Source organism: Colletotrichum tamarilloi (assembly GCF_030869305.1).
Source record: "Colletotrichum tamarilloi strain Tom-12 chromosome Unknown Scaffold_25.1, whole genome shotgun sequence".
In the NCBI taxonomy this organism is placed as follows: Eukaryota; Fungi; Ascomycota; class Sordariomycetes; order Glomerellales; family Glomerellaceae; genus Colletotrichum; species Colletotrichum tamarilloi.
Window position 1 is genome coordinate 97,773 of NW_026849408.1, and position 19,236 is coordinate 117,008.

Sequence of the window (19,236 nt, forward strand, 5' to 3'; positions counted from 1 at the left end):
TACTCCTTCCTCCACCTCTCTTCTTGATGCCCCCTTTCCGGAGCATCAGCTAGACAGACCCGTCCCGTCCCTTCGTCTAATTGACGGGATCCTACGAACCCATCTCTTGGAAATCCCCGCTTCAATAGTCACCGGAAGCAAATACTCACCAGCAATCAGCAGGCGACACCAGACGAAATGTAACCCTGGTATAGCCTCCCCCGGTCACAACACCCGTCAGACTAACAAGACAAAGAGGAGCCGACAGGCATGCGTCTGCTTCATCCATATTGCCCAGTCCATCCTCTGTACTACACTACAGTACTCGGCTACGGCAGAGAAGGGACGAACCGCTTCTGTTTGCTTACCAAACACTGCCAAAGCCAACTGCCAGCCCGGCCAGCCACAGCCACAGCCAACAAGAAGCAACCCAACCCAGCTTTTGACTAGACTATACTCGATTTACTCGTCCTTCCCAGTTGGCTGTGGAGAGCTTGACGTTTCATCGCGCAACTCCTTGGTCAGGGAAGAATGGGCGACTCCTCCAATCATGGCCTATTTTCCCCACCCTTTCTTGCCCATTCTGTCAACTTGGCCCAACTTGGCGAACCTAGGCCACCCCCTTCGTTTGCTGCTGGGAGCCTGGGACTCTGGGAGGGCAGCAAGCGAGCTGCGCCCCTCAACTCTTTGGCGTAGCGGGCACTCAGGTGATCCAGCCGCCCTCTTCGGCGTCAATAAGCCCGCTCTTTTCAATATAAGTGCCGTCTGCCACTCCGGAAAGTCGTCAGCCAAAAGTGCGGGTCGTAAGAGAAGGCCCGAGCTGGTCGGAGGAGTGGCTTGCGTACCCGAGATGACAGGTTGAACAGGTTCATCCCTGGTCTGTTTCAGTTTCCGAGATCGCCCTTTGAAAGAGGAAGAGAAAAAGAAAGAGAACGAAACATTGTGTTCGGAAGCCGTTGGCGCGAGCTTTGCCTCACACGTGGTACACTTTCCCCAAGGTTTACACTAGAATCGATGGCGGCTATCGCTGCTTTCCGGTTAGAACGGAAGAGCCTTCTTTATTTTGGTTTTTTGTGCTGACATTTCGACAGGGGGGATGTTGAAATAAGCTTGGTCCGGAGCCATGATCCGAACACCTGCAACTTATCCCCGAGCGCGCAGCTTTAGCGAATGTCCATCCTCATGTCCGACTTATCAAATTCTCCGGGCTTATCGAGAACGCGGAGAAGGGCAATTATCTGCCTCATAATTCATTCATTGTCGAAACACAATCAATCGGAAAATGATCAAATATTCATCCTTATCATCACTTCAGACCAACATTCGACGCACCCTCTGAACATTCAGATATCCAATAGCGAAAGTTAGAGTGTGATGTGTTGATCGGAATACCATCCGAGTTGAGATGACAGCCGTCGGCGCTAACTTCTTCTTTGACCAAGCTGGGGTGGTGCAACATCGTCACGAGGGCAGCAATTTCTCGCCCAATACGGAGCACACTACATTACCCCGGGAAACGGGACTCGGCTCGCTTCGTCGCTGCAGCCCATCCCGCACCATGTGTCACTGTGTGTGTGACTGTGACCTCGCTGCTTCTTTTCGAATATTTGCCGTGGATCGTGATGTCGGCAGGTCAGCTACGTGCAGCAATAGCGGGCAGTCGCCAAAAAACAGATTAGCAGTGGCCCGTGGGGCTCCAACGATGGGATGCGCGCCAATGATGCATCGTCAAGTTGCCCCAGAACAAAACCACTAGCCCCGGATTCCGGCTCTTTTCGAGAATAGATTCGTGGAAACTTCATGATCCTGGGGCGGCTGGCTGGCTGTCACTTTGTTAAAGTTTTTTTTCGTCTTTACCCCACGATTGTTACCCCACTAGATGATGTCTTTCTCTTTCTCAACCTGCAGTTCATCGAAGATGCGGGATGATGTTGGCAGTGAAACCGGTTGGCTTGTGACAACTGGTTCCATGGAAGCTTCTCGATGCCGTGGTAGTTGTTGTCGAGGGCACTAGATCAATAGATGAACCTAGCCTAGTGAGTTGACAACTGTCAAGGCGGTCTTCTACGGGCATTGGATGTCTCCCGAGTAGCATCTCGTCCGTATGGTAGCTATGGGGGAAAGGGGCCGGGTAAACAAATAGGCGACCTTCCCAATACGATCAGCCTCCGGATCCCGTTCTCTCAGTCTGAGAAAGGAGAGTCGGGATGCTGAGGCGTGAAATGAGCGAGGGACAACTCTGCCTAGGCATACTCGATTGAGACACTCACTGCCGGCGGGATCTTGGGTTACTGGGAGTGGTTAATGCTAAGGTTTAGAAATCTCTTCAAGAGAAACCGATGACCCAACCTTGGCTTGGTCTCAGCAAGCTCGCCGCCGACAGAACTGACGTTGACTGCAAGCTTTTACAGCGGTAGCTAATAATTTCGCAAGCTGTCAGGAATGCTGCTGAACTATCAAAGCCTCTTGGCCAAGGTTTCCGCGCACGCGGACTCCCAAGACGAAGAACAGGACACTCGAACACAAAACGCTTACATCTAGCTGACTGATTTTCAACTCGCGCGATAATACATCCTTACCTGAACACAGAATACGAGTCGTCCACTGATAATCCCAGAACCTGCTCTCTTATTGTTCCAGCTCAATTCACGTGGTCGCACTCGAGGTTTACGAACAGAACACTCAAATCGGACGTTGCTCAGCCCCATGGCGAATCCGTTCATCGAATCCTTACACCACGGTCATCCCTCCTGCCGGGCCCAGAAGCCCGAGCCGCCCTCTTCACTGACGTCTCAAGGATGAACGTCTCTTGATCACGGTTTTCTAAATACACGTGGTCATGCAGGTTCACGAACAGGACACTCAGAACGGAACTACTTTACCAAAGTAACTATGACTGAACTGGTTTGGCCGCTCATCCATTCTCTTACATGAGGCTATCCCTAACCGCCGGAAAAATCCAAAGTACGAGTCGTCCACTGACGTCCCAAGCTTGGGCAAACTCTAAAAACCAAGACGACAAACGTTGGAACCACTGCCGAGCGAACATCGCCATTTGATACAAACCCAACCCCGAGGTTCTGGGATTCTACTCACAGCCCACTGTCAAAATCAACCTTCCTATGCCCGTCGTGACCAGACCGAAAATATCACCCGGCACTTGAAATCTACACACCTTGACGGGAGTATCAAGTCGCAGGGACGGGGTTCAACATTTCTTGAATACGTAAACTACTCTCCAACAGAACGAGCTCGGCATAGAAACCTCCTTCATTCCCGAAACATACCCCCACGACCACCGCTATGCGCCGCAAGTCAAGCCCAGTCACGCACGGCAGATCTTCGTTGCTTCCTCGCAGGTTCACCCGCGGGTCAAATGATTCATCCCACTCTATGCCGAAGGACCACGGAGCCCAACCTAACAACCGACTCCGATGGTCCCCCCCCCCCCCCCCCCCCCCCCCCCCCCCCCCCCCCCCCCCCCCCCCCCCCCCCCCCCCCCCCCCCCCCCCCCCCCCCCCCCCCGGCGCCCCCCCCCCCCCCCCCCCCCCCCCCCCCCCCCCCCCCCCCCCCCCCCCCCCCCCCCCCCCCCCCCCCGATGCCCGCTTAAACCGCTTGGCCGCTCGCTACCTCCCCACAGCCGCAACCAACTATCCAACCGCCTTCGGGGGTACCCCCATATAATCCTCCATTCGCCACACCGAAACCTCCGTCCTCCGGTCCCCCCGAGTCAAGCAATGCCGGAGGCGTCGTCACCTCCACTTCCCTGAGGTAGGTAGCTTTACGCGGAGAGGAGCCTCCTGTGTTTCGCTTCTTGCCTCCATTCGCCTACTATCCCCGTTCTCCGCCTCTCCTGCGGCGCTCCGCGGTCCCGACAACAAGTCAACGTCCTTGAGCCCCATTTTCCCGCTTTTCCTTCCCGGTCGGGAGTATCGAAGCGGGGAGGCTTCCCCGATGAATCTCTTGTCCATAAATGGACAGTATACTATTTATATCCACATGCCCAGAGTTCAGGTTAGAAGACTACTCTCAACCCGTGCCTGTCATATGCCAAGCACCTATCAGCCAACTCCAGCTTTCTCTCCCAACTTTCCCTTCATTCGGGCACCCACATGCTTGAGGACCTGCTCTCATCAACAGTGGGTGTACACACAAAGGCCCCCTCGTCTCAAGTGAAAGGAATCCAGACCTCGCTTCTCTGAAGAAGGCCAGGGCCTAGGGAACCTCGGCAACAGACACCCGACAGACAGGGCACAACGGTCGAGAGAAGCCTAGAGGGGGCAAGAAACACAGATCGGCCAGATCTACCGTAACCAAAAAGCTAAGATGGAACAGCCCCTAAGAAAAAGAAAAGACGGATCATGGTTCAGTAAGCCTCGATACCAGCGGTAAGACCTGCCTTGGAAACACTCTACTGGAAGAGCTTGCGGCAAAAGCGAGAGAGAGAGAGAGAGAGAGAACCTTGGAAAGGTGCGGCACAGGACCGGCCGGCCGGCAGACGTCAATCACATGGCGCGCATGAACATTGACTTGGCCGCCCCTCGGCATCGCCAAAAAGAGTGTGTGTCGGGAAAACTCGTCCGAACTGAGCAAACAACATCATCTAACTACCGGTAAGCAGCTGTCAAATCTTGTATGCAAGCAGATGGCATATTTGGCTAGGCAAGCACATGGCCGGGACAATCCAACGTCTGTTCGTCTCTTTTCAGGGGTGGTCCCTCGTCACAGGGAAAACTTGTCCGGCCTTGTTTTCATTTCTCAAAAAAGTCCAATCCGTGATGTCATCAAATTCATATGCTAGAAATGTGTCAAAGATCTGCTCTGCCTGAGCTGTCCTGGCTGTAGAACCCCGCTATCAGCCGTTATATGATATCCGAAAAAAAAAAAAACACCGTACCCATCCATTCCCGCGAAAATGCTTGACCACAGTCCCTCATAAAATCCTGACCCATATGTGTTGTGATGATGATAGATCCTCGTCTCGTCCTTTCCTCTGAACGGCCTGTGGTCCGCAAGGAGACAAGTAAAGTCGAAACAAAAGTGACCTGTCTATGCGTAATGCCTTCCGTCCAGAGGTTACCCACCCGCAGCCTTGCCACATGAAACTCCTAATATCCGTGACTCCTACCATTCCATTCTTATGTGCACGTCTCGTGCCGTCAAGATCGGCCAATCTAAGCATTCGCCAATCTGGAGTTTGCGTGATCCCATACGTCGAGTGTGTCTGCGTAATAGCCAGCTGTTGCGCTTACACTGCGTTCGCCGGGACTGTGATGCCCGTCACCGGGATTTGCTGTGCTTTTTGAAAAACACCAGTCAGAATTTCGATGTGGTTCACAAAGGACTCGGCAGTCATGTTGTGGCCCTTTTCTGCCTTGCTTTCCTCGGTAACCCAGTCTGAACCCCAGACTTCTGGTGGAATGATGGTGTTCTTGTAGAGTGCAATCCGCACGGGCCACTCAAGATGCTCCCACCAAGGGCTTGTGGCTTCAAACTGGGAGACAATGCCCATGACTTCTCTCCGAGCAACACCATCTAGCCACCACACTGCTGACTCGAATCCTTTCAGCAGCGCGAAGAAGCAAGCAAGTATCGTCAGGGCGCGAGGTCGACGCTCTTCTAGCAATTCAATGAAGCGCTTTGACACGGTGGCGGGGAAAGCGAGGGCGGCGCCGCGATGAGGCAATTTATGTGCCCAGTTGAGAACGGCGATAGCATGCTGGTACGATTGCCTAGTTGACATAGCCATAAGAGTGTCTTCGGTTTGAAGCTCCTCGTCCAAGTTGTCGAGCAACTTTCCAAAGAAAGAGGTGGGCGAGGTCGCATCGAGATCCAGCTGGAGGACGGGTTGCGAGTCGATGATGGGAATTACAACGCCGCTATTGCGAATCCAAGGCCAAGATGTTGCCACGACCGTTTTGACACCCTGGAAAGCGTGGAACCAAGAAAGTGGTAGAGAATAGGCGCTTGAAGGGTCGCTCGGGTCGGCTTCGTCGCGGATAAAGATTCGTGTAGCTGTTGACTGGAAAGCAATCAGAGCTGCTGTGAGGAAGAGAGACTCTGCGTTGGCCTCAGTAATGCCGTTTTGCAAAGTTGTGCAATATGCCGCTAGCGAAGATGCCATGTACGAATGAGATGCTCTGATGAGGGCCCTGTCGTCTGGATTGAAAGAGCGCAGGTGTAATGCAGCCACGGCAAGCATAGCATCCGCCAGGTAGGTGGCACCGCCGAAGGCCAGCCTCGGAACCGTGTTTGTCCAAATATCCTGCGTGGCGGGTGTGTTCACCACTAGCGTACGGGAGGTCATGGAAGTGAATTGGTGCATCAACCGTAACTCAAGAAGTCGATTATTAGGTGTCGTCGTGGCAGATACGGCAGCAGTAGATGGAGTGGTGTAGAGCGGTGAGCAGTTCATGGCAGGTGGCGAGCCAGAAAAAGAGGGAGTCTTTGCCCGGTGTGCTGATGGGGATGGTGCTGTGGACGAGGCTCTGTCAATGGGAGACTGTGACGATTGGGTATTCGAGGGTGTGAGGGCGGTGAGGAGTTCGTCGAACATGTCGGGGTTCTCGAAGTCGCAAGGCACGCCGTGCTTGAGGCAGTTGCCGCACCTTGGGTGGACTTCATCGCACTATCAGGTTGCCAATGTCAGCCAACATAGGCATACTTTGTAAAGGCGACCGGAAGCGAAGTCTGTAGAGGGGCGACAGTACCTTGATCTTGCGCGACTTGCAACGCTTGCAGCCGGCTCTCGACTTTTTGTGTGATCTTCTCGGAGGCATGTTGGCGACAGTTGAGGATGTTGACGATTGGGTGCCAAAGCAGTGATCAGGTCGGCGGGGTCCCACTCTATAAGGTGAGCGTGGGTTGGTCTTCACGTGTCGTCAACTGGGGGGTCAATGTTGACGTCGACGTCTGTGTCTCGTGGGGGCTCAAAAATAAGGGGCCGAGGAGCATAACAGGAAGGCAATCTTATTGACGTGGTGCAGGTGTTGAAGAAAGCTGGGGGCGGGGTTGTCTTTAAGGTGTTGACAGGCGCCAAGGGCAGTTGAATGAGGCAGATGGGAATGGAAGGAAGAAAAGAAATGAAGTGAATGATGGTGTCGAAGTTTCGGGGTAGACTGGCTAAGTTGTAGTTGTGGAGATTGACGATTCGGGGTTCGAGGGACCGGGGGCCCGGGGATATGCGTGTTGCGTTTGCGCTGTTGTGGGCCCAAGTGCTGGTCCTTTCTCTTTATGGGACCGTCAACTCCGTACGGATACCCAAAAATCAACAAAACAATAAGACTAGAAAGGGAATCCGTATCGCAAGAACAAGAGAGCAACTTGTTATGAGGAGACAGAGGACGGACCAGGCCCAAAGCTTGGACCAAAGTACTGGCAGTGCTGGGTGCAAGTGCCTTTTGTGAGGTGTAAGCAGTGGAGGCAAATAAGAGAAGGAGGCTACCTAAGGTGGAAGGTAGGGTTTGAGTTGAAGCAAGGAAGAGCAATCAAGGTAAGGTTGGGAGAAGTCGAGTTGAACGCCGGGCTGGCTGTAACATCCAGGTTGTTGCAGTCAAGGTGACGAGGTGTGTCAATATCGGCGTCGGGGGAGGCTGGGGGTCGGGGAACGGTGTCAAAGTCACAAGTTTTGATTCTTTCTTTCTTGTCTGAAGAATGAAAAGACGTTTTTCCCCCTTCCTGTCTAGCGTTGAACGGTTATGTTGTGGTTGCCCGCTGATTGCTGTGCTGTCGTGGGGCAGAATGGAAGGAGAAGGAGGTGCAGGGGGGAATGGCCCGGATGGGGAGCAGAGTCACTGACATTTGCGGCCGTGGGCCGTGAGCTGCGGGCTGCGGGCTGTGCAGCCTGCCCTCCACGCTGACCGAATCGAGTTGCGGCGAATTGTCAACTCAGATCCCACAGTAATACCAGAGGTACCTCTTAACCTTGTTGCCGGACGGATAGGCAGGTACAAGTCCGTCTCTCCTTGCCGCCGTACAATTGGCAAGTACCTTACTTCCTACTTGGTAAAACTCCAGCTACGCATGGGACTTTACGTCTGTCACCGTCATGCTCTGCCACGCCATAGTCAACGCTGACAAGATCCACACCTTGCTTTCACACAACACTACCACAATCCGTAAGGATACACAGTCCGACAATTAGACCAAAATCCGCGGAGCCGACGACATCAACAAGGAAAACGGATTAACAGGATCGACGGGCGAATACCTAGCCAACATGCATAGCTGCAGTCTACGGAGAGCATACGTATATGCTACGAACCTTCGGAGTATAGAATGTAGCCACTAGGGCTAATGCACAACTTTCCTGACCCCTGCAGCCCCCCAAGTACTTTCATAGGCGGCTCAACATGGGGAATTCTTGCTGCGGATAATAGTCCCTACGAATTCAGCGCCGAGAATATCCCAAAGTACACACATTGGGGTATCAATCGTCCAGTTGAGTCCATCGTGTCATCTACCTCGAACTGCCTGACATGTGCGCTCGCTCACGCTCACCATTCACAACCAGTCCCGTGCCTACGCCTACTGAAGACTACACTTTGAATAAGGTACGAGGTACGGAGTACGAACCCGACAAGTCAACTTCATCGGACCCGGTCCCCGTCCGCTGTGGCCAACACACCGACCAGCTGGGCAGCGGCAGCAAGTGCAAGGCAGTAAGTGCAAGGCAGTAAGACCGAGTAGGGCAGGGTTCAGAGTTCAAACGTCACAGTCAAATACCCCATGGCTTTTGCAACGTCTACCTACCACCCTGCGTGCCCACCGCAACGACCACAACGGGTACCGTTTCCCACTGACAGAGCAAGAACTGCGCCGTGCGTTTTTTCCCTACAAGAAAGTCCCTTACCATGCAGTGGACAGTGGAGGACTAACAGTCCGCGGTGTCCCCGCTTGGGCGTTTCGCTTCTTGATGGACGAGTAGAGACGACAAGGCCGAGAAGCTGCGAGATTGGTCGGCATGACCCCACGACGAGACAACCTCCCACACGGAGCGGGCGGGTGAGCGGACGGATCGGAGGAGAGCGCCTGCGAGCTTACGCCAGTTGTCTCTGTCAAACAGAAACCCTCACTTCTTGTCGTTCTCGTTGTCGCCTCTGGTTGCCGGAAGACTAATGGTAGGGTAGGGTGAGATGTCAAATCATCCCTCAGCCCTGCTCTCAGTGCCAGCACCAACATCGCCTGGTATCCTTTTCAAAACACTTTCTACCTCCGACTCCTCTTTTCCTCCGGCATCTTTGCCAGCAGGAGAGGAAAAATTCAAAATCTGAAGTTTCCTCCAACATGAGTCGGGGGCAAGGGATGACGAGCGTGCATGGTCCGGGCGGATTGTAGAACACACAGAGATTGCCCGACGGTGAAGCCCGGCAGATAGGCCAAACGTCAGACGAACGAAATTCATGAACCCGACTCCGCGTTGTCCATCCTCGTGGAAAACCCGCCGAACCCCGTCCGTTGGACCTTTGCAGCCTCATTTGCTTCTCTTAAACAGCTTAAGCATTACGCACGGCTCATGAGACATGCAACCGCAGCGACGCGTCAACTGGCTATCAAGTGCTGCAAAGGATATGTCGGCAGATGAACATTGTCGACGCGCTGGTTCCCATATACAGTTGTTGCATCGCCACGAGCTCTTGTTTACAAGGTGTGGCGCCCGTTGAACTTATCAAATCCATGTTTAATTGGGCAAAACGTTCCGTCGATAATCGCCAACCAATATGATCTGCGATCTACAAGTGTGTGGAAACCTAGCATAGGACGGGATGGGATGTCCTCCAAGGTTGAATGGCGGCGACCATGGTCGAATCAAAGAGCTCCAAGAGCTCGCGGGCGTGGTGTGCGCGCAGGAACCCTATACCTGCCATTGGGTCGGAGTCCAGGCCATCCGAGGGGTGTGACGGGAAGGAAAGGGGGCTGACGTAGATCTGAAGGAGGCTTGGACACCTCTTTTCCTTGCCGTCGATTAAGCCGCACATGCAAGGCATGTCGATTGAAACAATCCTGGGGTCTTGCATGGAGCTGGCGTGAGGAGGGAACCAAGAGCAGTTTGGGTGATGCGGCCGGCATCTAGCACATGAGGCAAGGCTAGATACGCAAACATACGGAGCGTACAGCAACAATAACCGCCGGCCGCCGGAGAGGAGGTAAGGAGGGTTTCTAGAAGAACCCTCCTATCAAAGATGAAAAAGAGCCAAGCCTTTCATGGTTGATGTCGCACATGGGCTTGCCCACAGACATTGCTTGGGACAACCCCGGACTGGCGGGGACGCTACCGACTTCCCCCCCGCGGCTTGTCCGCTGTTCCGACCACCGGATGGAACGTTGACAAGACGCTTGACAAGAATGATGCAATTCTAGGTTGGAGGGGTCGATAGCGTCCGGGGCCGCGGATGGCATTGATTCATCGGAGTCGGATTACAGGCCGAAGAGCCAACAACGATGATCCGGCCAGCTCAATCCGTCGTTGACTGTCACGAGCATGGACAATTGGTTCGCAATCAGCAATGCAACGGCTATCCTACAGGGTTGAAAGGGTTTGGGAGTTGGTGCTCTTTTCGGGCCTAGTGCCATTGCCGCTTCAAGTCTGTCTCACCCGAGAGAACACTCGATTGAAGTGAGCAAAACATCGGTTGAAATGCACTTGCTCCAAGGTAACTGACATCAAAGTTGACTCTCACGAGACTTACAGGTTGCAGGTTTACCGCTTGCTAAGTGCATTACCTAGTCGAATGCGCCGGAAAAGAAGCGAGGGCCTCGGCCAGATGTAGCCACGCATTGAGCCGAAAGCAACCCTTTGTGACATCCAACCGAGTCAACCGGCGCTGAGATCAGCAAACTCACAAGTCGCATCTGCAGGTTCGCCCGCTAGTTCACAAATTGGAAACGTGGTTATACACCAATTCGAAGGAAGGGCTGCTGAGTGTAACTGATTGACGGCTCCTGACAGAAGCCTTTGAGCAACTACCAACCTTATACGCTCTTGGCATTCTTCGACATGTAAACTGTAGCGTACAAATCTGTAAATGTAAGCTCAGTCGATTATCGATCTCGATTAGTCGGTAGAGCAACGAGTCGTGGATGTTTACGGACTATACCTCAGCCACTTCACCCACCAGTTCACTCGCGACACCAGCCTCTTCGGGCCCATCCAAAGGTTGCCATGTAACAAGGTAGGCAATTATACGGCTTTTCAAATCGGACTTCATCTGAAGCTTACTCTCTGATAGCTTGCGGCTGACGGAATATACCCCACAGTCGATGCTAGCCAAGCTGAATAGTCAGTCCCGGAGAAATGAAGCACGATATTTGGACGACGCGCCATTTGGTCGACAGTATCGTAACCTCTTGGGGCGATCCTCCCAAGTAATTTCCAGGTCACTCGTGAGAGGGGTACCTCTGCAGGGGAATATCACTCATTATTCCATTACGAGTATCGAATTGTATTCAACGGAATATTTTGCAGCTATCTCTGCCAGCGGCTGCCGATGTGTCACTGCCAATTATTTTGTTTCGTTGAAGCAAGACGTGAAGGCTAGCAGAGAGGTAAAGGCAACGCAAAGCTGAGCCTTGGAATTTTGTCTCAGAGTTGAAAAGCCTTTGTGGACGCGCCATGCGTACCTTCTCATACCTAGAGTCAGTATTCAAGATGACACTGGCATCGCCGACAGTGCATACAAGGTATGTAAAAGGGCGTCGATATGAGTATTGTTTGGATGACTGCGCATAGCAAGGCCGCGGACCTTTCGTTTGAAAGGGGCAATCGGTTATTCGGACTTAGCGTTTCGTTTGGCAAGTTGTTCCCAATTGCTTTCAAACTCTGGTCCTTCACTTATGGCGTCTGCGCCTTTGACATATAGAGAACAGATGGACGCGGTACCGCCGTCTGAGAATATGGTCCATCGAGAGAGCTGAGTCCGCCAAGACGGCACGGCATTTCTGCAATGATCGGCGATAGACGGAAGGGCGCGAACGGCCGGTTCTGTATGATTGTACTCCGTACTATGCTGTCACGTAGGCATGTTCGTTCTGCGGCCTGCCAGTTTTGAGAAGGGTTGACTTTTGACCTTGACATGCAAGGACGCCCAAGCCGGAGAGCAGGGTGGACCCAGTACCAAAAAAAGCAACACTTCCCAAAGGAGAAAAGGGCCGTGATCGCCGCCAGCGCCTGTGCTGTGGGTGCAGAGCTTCGAACAAGGTTTCGAGACAACGTTTTAGTGACAGACTAATTTTCTTCGTGGGCGTAAGGCTGGCCGGCTATCCTTGCGCAGTCCGAGCGAGCATGGAGGGCGGCACAGACGATAGGATGAAGGGGAGTCTTTTCTCTAACGCGAGTCGCTCGTAAAGAGGCCGAGTGTCGTAACGTACCCGTGTGTGGCTAGGTAAGTTGATAATGGAAGGTATCCGTAAGGTACGGTAGGTTAGTGGTGGTGTCTGAGTGAGCCTAGACGGGCAAAAGGCACCTACCAGCTCTACAAAGGTAAGGCAGGCTGTGTGTGAACCCAGGCAGATCAATTTGTAAGAAAGAATGGGACCTAGAGGGCGAACACACACCTTAACGTGACCTCTACGGGCCCTACGTACTCACCTTTACTTACCTATTCGCAATTACTCCCGCAGAATTGGCTATGCTGGATGGACGACCAGGGAACATGGTCGCAATAGTCCGACAGTCTGGCAGACGGGGAAGAAACAACTGGGAGACCTATACGCGAAAGACCTTCCGAATTGGGCCGAGCTGTGCCCGTGGTCTCGTGGCCTTGTTTTGTTGACGATGTGCTGTCGAAGGGGGGCGGTTGGAAGTTTCGTTTTTATTCTTTTGCTGCGACCCAGATGTAACATGTGAAAACGCTCACAAGCCCCCCTTTCGCTCCCCAAATCCGTAGATGGAACCCATTTCCCTTGAGCTGTCCCAATGGCATGGGTAAGCTCAGGCGAATTCCCTCCTTCTTCCTCCCTGCTCCCTTGCGCACCCCAGCCCACGCCCGCCCGGGTATTTGTCACTTTTCCCAGCCAGAGGATTTGAGAAGAAAAACAACCCCAAGCCTGTCAAATTCGGCCGCTGGCCCGTTTTAACGCGTTTACGACACTTGCATTGTTTTGGTGTGTGGCAGGGACTGGTGAGTGTGTTGACAGTTTTTCTCGACGTGAAAGCTTGTTGTGTGTGCGGTGTAGTACAAGGTGAGTGTAAGGCAGGGAGTTGGGGTGAGGAGGCGGCTGTCTGGGAGCCGGAGGGGTGGTGATGGTGTGGTGGACTATCTATCATACTAACTAATACCTTACCTGTCCGTACAGTAATACAGTAAGGTAGGATGAGGTGGAGTGTGGTTGTCCGCCAGAGAAAACCTTGAGCTTCGCTTTCTGAGGTAGCACGGTGGTTGTTGGGGTTCGAGATAGGATATTGTAAGCGGTTGCATTAGTCAGAAGAGTGGAAAGAAAGCGAGGAGGAAGGTGGATTATGAAGCCTGTACACAGTACGTAGGGCCGAAGCTGGCCGCCGCTTGTGCCGAGCCGGGTTTCTTGTACCCCACCTTTCCGCAGTTCTCCCGGCCGCTCTGCTCTATTAGGTCCCCCCCGTTCGGCCTTGAGTTTCTTCCCCGGTACTGGCCAATCTCTGGTGCGCAATGATACCACATGCAGCTTGCAGCTTTCTTCCACCTCACCATGCCTTATCTTTCAAGGTACAGCAAAAAAATTCCCATGCAAGAAGTCGATATGTCAGCAATGCGGACCTGCGGAGCCAAGACCCCGAAAAAAGGACCCTGTTACGGAATTGTGTGCCGCAACGGTTGACACTTGCCTCAAGGTGCCCATGCCATGGTGTGCGCTACTAAGGTGTTGTCAGCAAAGGCAGCTTACGGATACATAGTCGAGGCAGGTAGTATTACCTTGGTCGGCGAAAAGGGAAAGAAAAAAAAAAGGACAGCGACAGGCAAACTCTACATTGTGCATCATTGGGATTTGTGATGACGGAAGCTCATCGAACCACGTTTGCTCATCAAATTTTCAGCTCCAGCTCGTTCTCAGGCTTTCAGCCTGCGCCCTGTTCAATCGCGTCAGCTTCTAGCAGGAGGCGGTGTGTGCTTGGGGAATCTTTTGACATGTTTGAAATCGAAGGCGTCATCCAGGGGGAAACCGAGATATAAGATGTGCTTTCATATAAACCTCTGCCCATTTCTGAGCTCTACACTACCTTACCTTACCTTGCCTTACACAGTTACACTACTGCGTAGCCCCTCCACACACGTATCTTGGACCTTCCCGATCACTCCGATCACTCCGATCGAAAACCCTGGGGAATCCCTCGAGCACCTCTTCACCTACCTACAAGAGCTCAGTGCCTTGCATAGCTCCGGATTGCGCCATTCTCAACCATCCACGCAAAGCTGCAACCCGTGAGAATAATCGGGAGTCATTGGAGCAGCTCGTTCTTCCCTGCTCGCAGACCGCCAGTCTCCGCCAAACAAACCCCGGTACCTCAACGTGCCCCTCCAAGGCAAGGGCGCAAAGTAAATAAGACCAGAGGTTGACGATAATCAGAAACAACAATCCACCGAAAACGTCTCTCTCAGCCCGTCTAGACACCTCAGCTACCACCCCCAACCACCAAAATCAGCCCATTGACTCACCAAAACCAGACCGTCTTGGTCAGCAGGCGCGCGATTGCGTGATTGATTCCTACTTACCAATTCGGAGCTTGGGGCATCCCCGACACAAAGCACCGTCGTCTTTTTCGGTCACCGGAGTGTAGCGGGGCAATTTCCACCTTGAACATCCTACCGAGACTCGAGCTACTTTTTTTTTTACTCTTCATAACGTAACAAACTACAAGAAAAAAACGACCCCGCGACTCGACTCGGTTACCGTCGACTTTATTTCGCACAAACCCCGAGACGTAGCCCGGATATTTTTCTCTCGAGCCTACTTTTTTTTCTTCTTCATCCTTCTTTCTGCATTTTCTAGATACCCTCGACTCTTCATCCTTTCTTCTCACTTTAGAAGATAGTCGCAATCTATTACCCCGCCAAAGCTCTTCTTATCACGAAACAACGAACCCCTCCATCGCAAGTTGCGCAACAATGACCGTCCCCGTCGCCGAGCACCCCATCGAGACCCCTCCGCGGGCGCCCTCGCCCGTCCACAACTTCGGCACCCTCGCCGTCCACGCCGGCTCCCCCCACGACCCCGTCACCGGCGCCGTCATCGAGCCAATCTCCCTCTCCACGACCTTCGCCCAGACCAGCGTCGGCAAGCCCGTCGGCGTCTACGAGTACTCGCGCTCCAGCAACCCCAACCGCGACAACTTTGAGCAGGCCGTCGCCGCCCTCGAGCACGCAAAATACGCCCTCGCCTTCTCCTCCGGCTCCGCCACCACCGCCGTCGTCCTCCAGTCCCTCGCCGCCGGCTCCCACGTCATCTCCGTCTCGGACGTCTACGGCGGCACCCACCGCTACTTCACCCAGGTCGCTAAAGCCCACGGCGTAAAAGTCACCTTCACTCCGGAGATCGAGGTCGACATCTCGGCCCACATCACCCCGGCCACCAAGCTCGTCTGGATCGAGAGCCCCTCCAACCCGACCCTCCGCCTCGTCGACGTCCGCGCCGTCGTCACCCAGGCCCACCAGCACGGCATCATGGTCGTCGTCGACAACACCTTCCTCTCCCCCTACGTCCAGAACCCCCTCGACCTCGGCGCCGACATCGTCGTCCACTCCGTCACAAAGTACATCAACGGCCACTCGGACGTCGTCATGGGCGTCGCGGCCTTCAACTCCCCGGACCTCAAGCAACGCCTCGGCTTCCTCCAAAACGCAATCGGCGCCGTCCCCTCCGCCTTTGACTGCTGGCTCGCCCACCGCGGCCTCAAGACCCTCCACCTCCGCGCCCGCGAGGCCTCCACCAACGCCACCGCCGTCGCCACGGCCCTCGAGGCCTCGGACAACGTCATCGCCGTGAACTACCCCGGCCTCGACTCCCACCCGCACCGCGCCATCGCCAAGAAGCAGCACCGCAACGGCATGGGCGGCGGCATGCTCTCCTTCCGCATCAAGGGCGGCCACGCCGCCGCCGAGCGCTTCTGCCAGCTCACCCGCATCTTCACCCTCGCCGAGTCCCTCGGCGGCGTAGAGTCCCTCGTCGAGGTGCCCAGCAGCATGACCCACGCCGGTATCCCCAAGGACCAGCGCGAGGCCGTCGGCGTCTTTGACGACCTCGTCCGCATCAGCTGCGGTGTCGAGGACGCAGAGGACCTGCGCCGCGATGTCCTGCAGGCCCTCGACAAGGCCGTCGCGGAGCAGAAGAACGGCTCCAACGGCGTCAACGGTCACTAGACTAGAGAGAGAGAGAGAGAGAGAGAGAGAGAAAGGCGCATTTCATGACATTTTGGATGAAACTTTATTCTACGAAAGGAATCTAGAATTTAGTTCGCCTGTTTTTCAAAGAGAGGGTGGCTGCATTCGATTTGGGAATTATCTTACGAGCTAGAGACGGAAAAGGCCATCGACTACCGCTAGCATTATGACCGAAACATCATCATCATATATAAAGGAGGGTTTCAAAAAAAGGAGCATTAGGCATAGTAAGCAATTGAAATTTTCTAGAACAGGGCTGGAGGGGTATAATGAAGAAGAAGAATGGTAGCACACACTCTACCAGAGAAACCATTTGACCAGCTTGCCATCGCTGCTATTAGGAAGCAAAATTTCGTATCGTTCAAACGCTTGGCCGCGACCAATCCATCCATGTCTTTGAGAACATTTCAAAAAGAACAGTCCGTGTAATGTTGACAAAGTCGTGCAATGCTACTCAGTAGCCTACCCATTATGTGCAACGTCTCGGGAAACTCCATCACTCCTCTGCAAAGTTCAGATTCAGCAGATTCTCTGCCAGGTTTCCTCCGCCGCCGCCGCCATTCTCGCCATCACCGGCTCCGCCTTCGCCCCCTTCCCCTTGGCCGGCATGCTCATTGCGCTGCCTCTGGATCTCATTCATGCCCTGGCAAGCAGTCTCGGCAATGTAGTGAAGTTCTTCGAGGGTGCCGCTATTGCAGTTGGGGAAAACGCCGTCGATGCTGCGTTGCCAACCGCTCGTGGAGTTCCGCACCGCCGTCTGGTAGGCATTAACGTCGTACTCTGTAACCCGCAACGTGCGTGTTCTAGGCCGCATCTGAGTGAGGAGGTAGTCGTTGGAGGCCAGAGCCGGCAGGTAAGACACGGGTGAGCCGTCCGACTGCGGCGGCTGGTAGTAGCCCAGTGCCACTTCGACGAAGCGCTGCGCGATGGAGCGGCCGAGCCCGCAGGGGTCAATGAAGTCGAAATCGGGGGATGAGGGCGCGGGTGACGGAGGCAGATCGTCACGGGTGTATAGGTCGTAGCCGAGGAATGAAGCACGGCACGTCTGGAGCTTCGGGCACGACTCCCGGATGATCATGGCCATCCAGTCATCGTGGAGACCAGGCCGCTGATTCGGCAGACCAACCCATAGGATTTCCTTTGAGTCTTCGTTGAGGTTATGACCCTGTTCCGCTTTCAGATAGACCTCATTTAGGTACAGCTCGCGTAGGGTCTGGCCAAAGTTGCGTGCGGCGCATCGAAGGACATCCGGTGTGATTTCAACCCGCTTCAATTCGAGGGCCGTCAGGCATGGAAGCGTTATCGGTGGAGAGGGAAGCGCGCGGGCCCTCCACTCGTCTATCGTCATGTTCCAGGCTTTTGTTTGCTTGAGGCCTCTGGGTGGACGGTCGTCGTCGGTGCCGGACAGACAAAGGGTCTGTAGAGCCTCAGCATTGTGGATTAGATCCCATAGACAAGTACCGTAAAAGGCCACGCGTGGAGGATCGACTTCATGACGACGGAAGGATATTACTAGGTGCTCGAGTTGGAGGATGGCGCGCATGATGGCAAGGACATCGGACGGGTTGGTCCATAGGTCGACAATAGCTTGGTCAGACACGTTCTCCAGCACAAGTGTTTTGAGTGGAAGAGAGTCCTCCGGGCGGCGGGAGAAGGCGGAGAAGGTATTCGCGAGAATCATTGTTGCAGCATTGCAGCGGTGGCCGACGAGCTGAAAGGGGAGGTTCAGGCGTAGTGAGGAAACAAATTGGCAGTTGAATAGTATTGTTTCGAGGGTATGACGGTAGTCCAGCGTTGTGAAGCTAGCAGGTGACATGCAGTACTGGCGTTGGAGTGTCTGGACGAAGTGCTTCATCGAGGGTATTCGATCGAAGATGGTTGACAGAAATTCTACTTCCACTATTGGTGGATCAGCAACAATTCGCGAACTCGGGACGGTGTTCTAGCTTACACTCATCGCGCAATACCATCAAGTCAATGTACATGGACTTGCAGTGGTATCCAATTGTCTGAAGAGAATCGATATCCGGCTGCCGCCGCCGGCTGTTCTTGCTGAGACGGCTGAATTCGAGGGCGATTGTCCTCAATGCGAAGGGCTTTAGGAAGCGGTCGAAGGCCCTGCATACGAGACGCAGGTCCAGGATGTGATTTCGGGGTGATAAAGCGACGCATTGCCGGAGGATCGCATCGATCAGCTCGCGGGGAAGCGACTCCATTGCGGGATCGTGGGAGGGAAGCTCCGGCAAGGCGTGGAAATAGTTCTCGGGGTTCTCCTAGGGGTCCAATGCGCGATACGGAGCCCCGCTGCTCTGACTCTGCCGAAAAGTTGACAATGAGAAATACAGTGCGGGGGTCGCAGACTACCCGAGTCTCGTTGCGGAGGCGGATCGTTCGAATCGGTCGTGAAGTGGTGGTTGATGAGGATCGGATTGGGAGATTGTAGGTTATCAAGATGAGTGTTGACAATCAAGTTGGCGGTCGGAACCTGGACGGATCCTGTCCAAGGCGGAACAGGAAGCGGACGGTGACAGGGAGCTTGGGGCACCCGAGGTGTCACTTCAGGCAGTTGCAGCGCAACGTGCGCTAAGGCCGACAAGGGTTCAGTCACTAGGGTCCCCGCATCTTTACCTTATCATTCCAAGTTCAGTGGACGTCTTGCAACACCATGGACCTGACACTTTCGAAAATCCTGGGAGTCGACTTGGACTTCGATTTATCAAAGCAGTGATATCCACTTGCTTCTGAAAAGCTATCATAAATGGCACTCGTTTCCCCTCAACATTGAGCATCGGTAGTTCAGCTCCTTCGGCACGGCATCATCCGCAAACTTTCGTGCTACCTTAGCTCCTGCATGCTCTTAGACCCCATGACACCGACATGTGCTTTTGTCTCATCGCGCCGTTTGCGA

General features: G+C 54.0%; 4 protein-coding genes across 4 annotated transcripts; 1 reads left to right on the plus strand and 3 right to left on the minus strand.

Moving 5' to 3' along the window:
- Positions 1 to 5,227: 5,227 nt before the first annotated feature.
- On the minus strand, positions 5,228 to 6,758 carry CTAM01_07740 (uncharacterized protein; the record flags this gene model as incomplete). The annotated part of the gene is made up of 2 exons (XM_060523761.1): positions 5,228 to 6,607; positions 6,690 to 6,758. 2 exons carry the CDS (start codon positions 6,756 to 6,758, stop codon positions 5,228 to 5,230), a joined length of 1,449 nt encoding a protein of 482 aa, XP_060381508.1.
- Positions 6,759 to 9,728: 2,970 nt separating this feature from the next.
- Positions 9,729 to 9,995, minus strand: CTAM01_07741 (uncharacterized protein; the record flags this gene model as incomplete). The annotated part of the gene is made up of 1 exon (XM_060523762.1): positions 9,729 to 9,995. One exon carries the CDS (start codon positions 9,993 to 9,995, stop codon positions 9,729 to 9,731), a length of 267 nt encoding a protein of 88 aa, XP_060381509.1.
- A 5,061-nt stretch (positions 9,996 to 15,056) lies between these two features.
- Positions 15,057 to 16,307, plus strand: CTAM01_07742 (Cys/Met metabolism PLP-dependent enzyme; the record flags this gene model as incomplete). The annotated part of the gene is made up of 1 exon (XM_060523763.1): positions 15,057 to 16,307. The coding sequence occupies one exon, from the start codon at positions 15,057 to 15,059 to the stop codon at positions 16,305 to 16,307; it is 1,251 nt and encodes a 416-aa protein (XP_060381510.1).
- A 517-nt stretch (positions 16,308 to 16,824) lies between these two features.
- On the minus strand, positions 16,825 to 18,544 carry CTAM01_07743 (uncharacterized protein; the record flags this gene model as incomplete). Its single annotated transcript, XM_060523764.1, has 2 exons — positions 16,825 to 18,227; positions 18,280 to 18,544. The coding sequence occupies 2 exons, from the start codon at positions 18,542 to 18,544 to the stop codon at positions 16,825 to 16,827; spliced, it is 1,668 nt and encodes a 555-aa protein (XP_060381511.1).
- Between the last annotated feature and the right edge of the window lie 692 nt (positions 18,545 to 19,236).